General features: G+C 46.3%; 1 protein-coding gene across 1 annotated transcript in view; it reads left to right on the forward strand.

Moving 5' to 3' along the window:
* Positions 1–8,983, forward strand: part of jag1b (jagged canonical Notch ligand 1b) — a 48,418-nt gene extending 39,435 nt beyond the window's left edge. Inside the window, exons 20-26 of the mRNA XM_063191368.1 lie at positions 14–99; positions 2,354–2,467; positions 3,347–3,456; positions 3,683–3,925; positions 5,405–5,536; positions 5,885–6,029; positions 6,892–8,983. Of these exons, the coding sequence (XP_063047438.1) occupies positions 14–99; positions 2,354–2,467; positions 3,347–3,456; positions 3,683–3,925; positions 5,405–5,536; positions 5,885–6,029; positions 6,892–7,361 (1,300 nt within the window). The 3' untranslated portion in view covers positions 7,362–8,983. The remainder of the gene's footprint in view (positions 1–13; positions 100–2,353; positions 2,468–3,346; positions 3,457–3,682; positions 3,926–5,404; positions 5,537–5,884; positions 6,030–6,891) is intronic.
* Positions 8,984–10,000: the final 1,017 nt, after the last annotated feature.

Consider the following 10,000-nt stretch of genomic DNA (forward strand, 5'->3'; position numbering starts at 1 on the left):
CTCTCCTCTGTAGCTACAATAGTGGAACTTGCGTGGACGGAGACAACTGGTACCGTTGCGAGTGTGCCCCAGGCTTTGCAGGTCCAGACTGCCGCATAAGTAAGTCCTTCCTGCCCGCCCAGCTTTGCCTCACCCATAAATGCACGGGTCACTGTCTATATCCCTTCTCTCCTCATTCTTCAAAACGCTGCACCACCAAACCCACCCAGTCAGCTGCATTTCACCACCCGCCCCCTGCCACCTATGAACCTGACTCTAGCCAGATACATGGGTTCCGCATTGCTCCACCAACATTCATCTGGAGCTACACCATAGGCCTAGCTCTGCGAAGCCTTTTTTCTTTTTAATTGTTGCACTTGATTGGGGAAACATTTGTCTGACAATTTTAATGAAGTGCTAGTTTAACTACTCACAGATTCAAAAACACAGGCAAAATTACAGAATCAATGCCAATGACTGAGTCCATATTGCAGCCATTGTTGTCCCTGCTCCACTACGTTTAGATTTGGACTACGTCACATCTTTGGAAAAAGAAAACCCTCGCTCCTGATTGGTTCTACTGCATTTTGGTTTGGGAGCAGGGTGAATCCGAAGGTTCTCCAGACCCCCTCGCAAATACACAAAGGTGTGGGGAGAGTCAGGCTAGCCGCCTATAGCCACCTTGGGGTCAATGTCTGTGCCCTCACTTGTCATGCCCAGCTCAAACCCAGCCCCAACCTAGCCAGAGACATTGCACCACCCAGCCCTTCCGCCTGTAAGTAACCGTAACTAGGACCAATGTCTGTTAGCCTGATTATCATCGACTTTCAAATCTCCTCAAGACTTGGTCTGACCAAGAGCATAACAATTAACGTCTCCCAATCAGCATGGTTGACCCGCCTCCCTTGGTTTGCTAATGGTTGTTTGCTTCCCGACACAGTGGGAGGAGTTCCCAATTTTTCGGGAGCAGGGAATCAATATTTGTATTGTTCTTGGCCTGACTACGCTGAAGGTGTTGCGTCACTAGGAGGGCACGGCCTGACTAAATATCTGTACCCCCTCTTCTCACTCTTCAAACCCAGCCCTGCCGCCTGTAACTGTCTCAGGTCACTGTGTTCCCTCTCTCCAATTTTGCTCTGCGGGGCGAATGGCTGGATGATCCAGTGGGCTCAGCTTGCTCATCCATGTCGGATCCCTGCTTTATCCCCCCGCGCTTATGAAGGCCGGAGGCGAGCTGAAGGCTGTCTCTCGCAAAAGGGGACCCAGGGAACAGCCTCCGCCAGGGGGGAAATGCATACGCGACTTCGAGTCATTCAATTAGCCACGCTCTGGGCCTGTCGCCAAACAAGCCCCCTCACCCAGACTGTGCTCCGCACCGACTGTCTCTCAGCGCTCTGGCTCCATCCCCCAACCCCCGTGGTCACAGATCTATGTTGTGTCTTTTTCTTATCAAACTGTACGTACACAACCCCTAGTGGCATGTGGAGGGATTGCAGACTCACACGATAACATGACTTTTGGTGCAGATGGGATCGCTGGCGATCCGATTCAGTCTATGCTGAAAAAACTCCACTACATCGTAGCAACATTGCTATGACATTAGTGCGAGACAGATTAACGCTTGGTCAATAAAACTATTTTGGTAATAACAAGCTTCTAATAGAGGCTCTGCCTCTGCATGAAACGGTTCATCTTCGTTCGTTATGCTATTTCACTCCTCTGCTGTCTCCAGGCAATCATTGCCTTGTTTCTCCCACCCATCCCATTAAACGACTCATCCGTGTCTTCCACGGAGTTGCTGTTTTCACAGGCTGTCTCACTGTCTTGAGTAGATGTTTGTCATACTCAAAAGCAAAAAAAAAAAAAAAAAAAAACGGTTTGGCTCCTTCTCTCCTGTTTGACTTGGCTTCCCAGGGCTCTGTGACTTGCACCACAACGTTGCGTGGCTGAATTGGGAGTGCCAGACTTGTTTGGCTAGTTTACGAGTCTCTAATTAATTTCCAAGTTTACTTTAGAGTACTTATCAATGCTGGGAAAATATTGATCTGACGGCTCGGAAAGTAGTAGTAGGAGTAGTAGTCTGACAGTAGAGATTTTGACATTTTGCCTTTGGCCCTGAGGGCAATGGAGATTAGCCCAAGTGAAATTTGTCAGCACATCCTTCACAATGCACTAAACCTTCTGCGGCATTAGAAAACACTTGACAGTATTTCATCATTCTTTTGTATTCACCCTACATTTACACATAATGTGCTCAAAACCTTTTTTAGATTCCCTTTTCACACTGCTATGCTACATACACTTCTCCACTCTCTTGTCATGCTAACTGTGTCAACAAAGAAAGACCGTTCAAAGTAGTGTCCTTCTCTTTCAGACATAAACGAGTGCCAATCTTCACCCTGTGCGCTGGGCTCCACCTGTGTGGACGAGATCAACGGCTACCGCTGCCTGTGCCCACCCGGCCGTTCTGGGATCCAGTGCCAAGAAGGTGGGTCCAGGGTTCCACTGAGAAGGTCCTATGAGGACCCAAATTCAGTGTGACTATCTATGACTTACGCTAGACCCAGCCACTATGGACCTTACGTCTCTAAGAATCCTGGTCCTAACCTACGTTGACCTTATGACTCTACAATCTCTATCTATCTCTTCTTCCTTTGCCTTCCTGCTATTTCTGCCTCTCCTCTCTACCTCTCCTTTTAAGTCTGTCTCTAACAATGATGTTTTTTTCCATTTGTTACGCACTTTGAGTTACATGCCTTGTATGATATAGCACTTTACAAATACAATTATTATTATTATTATTATTATTATTACTATGTTCCTCACAACGATGGGATGGACAACATGGATTCAGAAGCTACAATCCAGTGCCACATATTGCGGGGAAAAAACCTGGTTGTACCTGTCCAATTAGGGCAATTGGACAGGTGACACCAGGTAATTTGGAATATGTGGCACTGGACTGTATCTTCTGAATTCAGGTAGCTGGGATGGTTACTTTTGTGAAAGAGGGAGGAGAGGAGCTAATTGCTCAGGAGACTGAGTGGTGGTTATTATGGCACGCTACTGTAGGCCTATTCCAACAAATACTGTAGCCGAGGGAGAGCAGCTCAAGGTTGAGTACAACATTGGAGAGGAGGGAGAGTTCGAGCGAAACTCTACATTGGTTCCCTTCTCAGCAATGAGCAATGAAACTGTTACTATGGAATACATACTATGTACATAGGGCTTGATTTGCCTGTGGAGTTTCATGGACAAGCTCTTCAAAAATCGGTAACCTGATGCCTTGGTTCTTGAGGGTTTTAGCTACCGCCCATCGCTCTACTGTAGTCTGACTTGGGGTTGTCATGTTTGTGTGTCGCATTAGTGACTGGTCAGCCTTGCATCTTCAACGGACACGTCACTGCGGATGGCAGGAAGTGGGAGAAAGACTGCAACACCTGCCAATGCTCCAGTGGGAAAGTCATCTGTACCAAGGTGTGTGTGGGTTTCTGTGTGTCACTTTTGAAAAAGGGTATTTGTTTTTTGTGTTCACCTTGCAATTGTGATGGTTGTTAGGATGTATGCAAATTTGAAGGGATTTATTTGATTATATTCAGTGTTAAGTGCTGATTCAGTGATTGTGGTTGTATTGAGGAACTTGTTTTATTGACTTCCATCTCCTTTGTGTTATTTCCCGGCCGTTCCGTTTCTGGTCGACCAGATGTGGTGTGGACCCCGTACCTGTTCGTTTGGCGTGTCGGGCAAGGAGCGCGTGGCGTGCCCCGTGGGCCAGCAGTGCGTGCCCCTGCGGGAGGAGCACTGCTTCACCAAGCCCTGCCAGGACAAGGGGGAGTGCTGGCCCCTCCCTCCGCCCCCGCCCTCCAAATGCCACCCCGGCTCCCCTTACCAGGACAGCAGCTGTGCCAACATCACATTCACATTCAACAAGGACATCATGTCTCAAGTGAGTCACTGCCGCCCGCCCGCCCGCCAGGCCCGCAGACACAGGAGAGATGGATAGAGAGAACAAGAGGGAGAGCGAGAAACAAGAGAGAGAGAAAAGAATGAGTTTGTGTGTGTGTGTGAGTGAGTGAGAGAGATTGAATTATGGGAGTTTCGGCCACATTGCAGCACAGCAACCCCTCCCTCCCTCTCTCCCTCCCTCCTTCTGGCTTTCCCCTTACGCTCTAATTCAATAGTGCATGAGGAGTAGTGGGCCATGGAAGATCAGGTTCTCTTAAGACCCTGGGATGTGCCTCGTGGGGAAATTTTTCCAGCCAGGCCAAACTCCACTCAGTTCGTTGGTCTGAGCTCCAGCTCTCCCCTCCTTGCCAGTCTCCAAAGCTTCTGCCTTTGTCTTTATCCCATTCTCCTCTCTCTCTATCTATCTCTTTCTTCCTCCTCGTCTCATCCTCTTCTCTCTCCATCTCTCTCTCCTGGTCTCAGCCCCCTCACCCACCACAACCATTTCTGTCTCTCTCCCTCCCTCTCTCTCAGTCCCATCTTCTCTTGCGCTCTCTCTCTCTCCGAGTCCTTCTACAGTCTCTTTTCCTCCCTTGCTGTAGCATTCCTTTGCTAATATCCCATGACTTCGCGTCCAGGCCAGGGGCATACCATACCACGCCATAATCCCTCCCCTGCTGCCAATATCCCGTGAGCTTCTAGAGTCCCTTTTAGTGTTAGTGAGTGACCATGGGCGACTGCGCCAGCCCGCCATAATTGGCTGCTGCGAGACCAGCAGGCGTGACGGCGGACAGTGACAAATGCGTGAGCCTGCGGTCTGCCTGTCACTGGCCTGTGACGCTGGACTAAGCTAGGGGACGGTCTTGGAGAGGGGTGTGTGTGTGTGTGTGTGTGTGTGTGTGTGTGTGTGTGTGTGTGTGTGTGTGTGTGTGTGTGCGCGTGCGTGTGTATGTGTTTGTGCGTGTGTGTATGAGGGGGAGAAAGAGACAGACTGACTGACTGACAAGAGTTGGACATTGACAGAGCATCTCCTCTCATCTCTTGGTCTGTCTTTTGTTTTCTCACCATCGACTGTCCATCTGTCTTTCTCTTTTTCCATTCGCCTCCATCATCCTCTGCTCGTCTTTAAATAACTCAATTGGGTTGTGTTTTTGTCAAGCGCTGTAGTGTCGCCTCATTCCGTGCCTAGCTTGTTTTCCTAACCCTCTTCTGTCTCCCAAGCTGCTCTGCCCCAAACCACTCTCCCAGAGGACTTCCCTTAAAAGCCTTGTACATCCTTCCTCATTTGAACACCAGAGCCTTGTCCTAGTGACAGGCCAGAAAGATGGGAAGGGGGAGAGATGCTAGTGGAATGAAGATATGATGATGTCCGACAGTTATACAGTATGTTGAAATGTACTAATACTAAATGAAAAACTAAATGTCCACTTTCTGTCTATCCCTTTTATCCCCCTGCCTCCCCCCATCTCCAACTATGCAGTCGCTGAGCATCGAGAACATTTGCGACAAGCTGAGGAACCTCTACCTGGTGAGGAACCTGTCAATGGAGAACTCTGTGATCATCAGCTGTACGCCATCGTCATCCGCCAACAACGAGATTCACGTCAGCATTGTAAGTTCCATAACGCCAGCCATACGTTGTAAGGTCAACTTTAGTGTAGTGCAAAATAGCGTGTGGGAGGCCAATGGAAAAGGAATTCCAGTTGGAGCCAAACCCCGTTTTAAGTGCTGTGAGCCCTTCTGAGGTCTTCTCTACATGGATTAGGCATGCTTTGGTGGTGCAATTTGCAGTCTTTATTCCCTCAATCAGATGGGGCAGACAAAGCAGCCAAGCAAGTAGAACAAAACACCAGAGGAGTGGAAGAAAAAAAAAAAGAATACTCTAGTTTCTCTAAAGCATCAAACCCGCTTGCCAAGACCTCCCCTTCAATCTCCACTTTCTCCTCTTTTCCCCCCTCAGTCGACTGATGAGCCCAGAATAGACCGGAGCCCGGTGAAACAGATCACGGACTGGATCATCGACCTGGTGAGCAAGAGGAACGGCAACAACTCCATCATTGCCGCCGTCACAGAGGTCCGAGTGCATCGGCGACACGCTAAAACTGGTAAGAACCGTCCTCTGGAGAGTTTTAAGTCTGACGCCTTTTGGCAATGCTCTCTTCGCGAGGCACTCACAGCCTTGGAAGAACAGCACAGTGCGCGGGTGTCTGGTAACGTTCTCCCATTGCCCCAATTGGGTTTTTGAGAAACTAAACGTCTGGCCCTGGCTTCGTAGTAGACCACCTTTTCCTTTCGCACTCACGGCCAGGCCCATTTTCTCTCCTCTGCTGAGGTCTGCTCTCCGAGGAGCACTAGTGAAGCCTTATGCAAGGAGAAGGCAGCAGGCCTGGCTGCTTGGCTGACTTTGCCAGCTGGAGAGGGCTCCAATTGGACGCCTGGGTCACCCTCCGCAGTGTCATTTATCAAAATGGCAGCCGTAGACCTCCTGCTCCCAGACAACCGGTCTCCAGCTCGTCACAAAAAGCAAATTCCTTTTTCCCCTCTCAGCGAGGTTAAAATGAGGCATTAGGATCACTTCCTCTTAATTATGTTAACTGTGGGGTTTGTGCATGCTTTAAGTAATTTCCTTGATTACCTTTGGAATGCATTATAATTTGGCTCTTGACCATGCATCTGCCAGAGCAGAGCAGGCACGAGGAACGTTTTCTAACTGCAGGGAAGATCTCTGCACTCTGTTATACACGATGCTACAACAAATTCCTGCTCTCGTCTTTGGAACGTTGAGGTCATCTCTGGTTGCTGCAAAAACATTACAGCTACACCAAATTGCAGTTTTGTGAAAACATGGCAGCTCCTGATAAAGCATGTGGAATGATCAAGTTGTGAAGCAAGCTGCTTGTACAGCTAATTGGAGCGTGAATCCTAGACTTAACTCTAATGCTGATGTTAATTTCTCCACTTCTGCAGACTACCTGGTCCCCTTGCTCAGCTCCATCTTCATCGTCATCTGGATCTTGGCCCTGACCTCTGCCTTCCTCTGGTGCATACGTCGCCGTCGGAAACAGAGTGGCCATGGCAACGTGGCAGCCTCGGCAGCCGCGGAGGACAACACGACCAACAACGTGCGCGAGCAGCTCAACCAGATCAAGAACCCCATCGACAAGCACGGCAGCGGCCACATGGTGGCCATCAAAGACTTTGAGGGCAAGAACTCCATAATCGCCAAAATTAGGACACAACATAACCCCGAGCCGGAGGACGAGGACGTAGTGGACAAACACCTGCAGAAGGCCCGTTTCACCAAGCAGCCGGCCTACACACTGGTGGAGCGGGACGAGCGCACATCCAGCAATAAAAAACCAAACTGGACTAACAAGCAAGACAACAGAGACTTGGAAACAGCACAGAGTTTAAACAGGGTGGACTATATTGTATAGCAGGCAACTGTGTTGCTGTGCAAAAAAATAATAATAACACTACAAAGTCCCTGACCCGCTGAAGTCCTTCTTCTTCCTCCTCCTCCTCCACGTCTTGGTTGATGGGAAGGAAGGATAACAGTACGTTGGAGATGTGTGGTTCTTAAATTGTTTGTCATATTCATGACTCTAAGGTTATTATTTGCATAGAATCCCTGTGTTAATTTAAGTTTTGACAAGCTGGCTTACACTGGCAATTGATAGTTGCTGTGGTTGGCTGGACACCAAGTGCTGCATTTCACATAATAATATGCAAACAAATGAATTTCAAATGACTTCCTGCCACATTTCAAACATTCAACAGGTGGATATGTGAGCGTATCCTGCCATTATACCCCTGACACAGTGTATTTTGCAACAAGTGTTCACAAGTGTTACTTTATATCACTTTTTTTTATTTTTTCCTTAAGAAAGAAACTAAAAGGACACCAGTCAGAGGAGATGTTAACATGAAAGTGCCCTCTGACTGGTTCGTCTCTAGTTGTGTACTGAACGTGCCTTTGCAGCTCCACACCACAGCAACAATCAGAAATGAAAATAGTAATGGAAAAAAACTTTATTATTTATTATTTTTTTCTTGGGGTGGGATGGGTTAGCAGTTTGCTGCCATATGAAGAATTTCAAAGTGTCAATTTAGATCATTTTGTGTAGATATGTACATTTTTCAATTAATCACTGTGTATATTTGATTTATTAACTTAATAATCAAGAGCCTTAAATACCATTCCTTTTTTATTTATATGTACTGTCTAGTTTTGAAGGTTTTGATAGCTTTGTGAGCTTACAGCTTTATTTTTTTGATGACAACTTTGTTTCGTGTTTCAAAATGCCAAAATTATAAGACGACCAAATGTTTTGGTCTTTGTACAAAAAAAACAGAAGTGTAAAAGTTCTATCTTTCACATTCACTTTGGTCAGGACTTCTTTTTAAGTACGGAAGGCAAGTAAGGTAAAAAGAAAATAGTCAACAGGAAAAAAAGCTTTGGAGCTTTGGAGTTGAACTTAAACGCAGTGGCAGACCGATAGCTTGCCACCAACAAAGACATGATTGCTTTAAGGGAACAATCTTCAGTAGCTTATTGGATGCCCACTGCAAAATCCCACGACAAGCGAAACTGTCAGTCTGCTTTGTGCCTGAGGTAGCACATGCTTCAGAATGCTGCACCATTTCACGTTGCTGGCTTTAGATTGCATGACGTCATAAGCTAGGCATTGAATACTTGAACAGTAACGGGGCCAAGGGGAACACTGTAGAACACTGCCTTGCTCTTTGGTAGTCTATGTTGTTTTTGTTTCTGTGTACATGGACTGTTATTTTATGTTTGTTTGTTTTTTGTGTTGTTTTTTTTTTTTTTTTTACAAAAAAGGCTCTTCATTAAAAAAAAGAAAAATCATCATATTTCATTCATTTGTACAATACTTTGAAAACACAGTGACATTTTGTGTCCAGCTTTTGACATTAGTGTTAAAAAAACTTTAGAATGTTTTTGTTTTTTGAGGTGTTCCTGGCAATATTTTTTTGAAAAGTCATATTTATTAAATATTTTGTATGAAAGGAGAATTAAAAGTTGTTTAAAAATTGATTTTTGTTGTGCCCTCTTGGTAATTCACTGCACTGTACAAATGCCAAGCAGCTGTCCAATCAGTGGTTGTAAACAGTAGGCCATTGCAAAAGGGAAGTCCATTACAGTAACGCTTCGTTTGACGCCAACTCCATTTCTAGTTGCTTTGGGAGAGGGTACCATCTCTGGGACAGTGACTCGTCATCTGAAGTAGTGCAGATTCCTTGGCGAAGGAAGGCAGTGCATTGCATACACAAACAAATCAAGAGAAACCCAACAACAGATTGCGTTTTTGCAGCCCAGACCAATTTGTCACATTTTTAGATTACAACAGCCACACTGATGTCATAAGGAAGAGTTCCCACATAATTGGATGCACTCGCCACATGCCCGCATAGCTGCAGAGCATGTTGACAACAACAAAAGACAGTGGAAAAAAAGAATGCAGGATATTGCTTGTGATGTTCTTTTAATACAAAACTCAAAAAAAGTAGGCTAAAACTCCCCCAACACTCTAGGGTACTTTAAATCTTTGGCAGTCACCTGTAGATGGACAGCATGTGGGCTCTTTAATGAATGGCAAGCAGATGAGGCGTTTGCATGATGTAAGGCCAAGTGTCTGGCTCACAGAAGGCAGAGGTTGCTTTGCAGAGTCATGTGTTTATGGGAAATGGAAACGGTGTGTCTGACACGCAAAGCAGAGAGAACGTCGGGTCATAATCATAAGCACGCTCGGGAACTGTGTCTTACTCTGTCTTAATTGGGCTGGCAACAGTAAAGACAAACAAAAACGCTTTCTATAGTGATGACCCTGACCAAAACAACAGCACAAAAAGAAAAAAGAAAGAGGTTTGTTTGTTTGTTTGTTTTTTTTAAAAAAAGGGGACAGTTGGCTCCAGGCAAAAGTTGGAGAAAGGCATACTTTAAAAAGCATTTTCAGTATGCGCAAACCTCTCAGAAATCAATCATGGATCTCCCAAGTAAAGCCTGAAGATTTGATAATTCAGACAAGTGGAGCCGGGGTGATTTGGGCTGGTT

Source organism: Engraulis encrasicolus, chromosome 24, assembly GCF_034702125.1.
Source record: "Engraulis encrasicolus isolate BLACKSEA-1 chromosome 24, IST_EnEncr_1.0, whole genome shotgun sequence".
Taxonomy (NCBI): domain Eukaryota; kingdom Metazoa; phylum Chordata; class Actinopteri; order Clupeiformes; family Engraulidae; genus Engraulis; species Engraulis encrasicolus.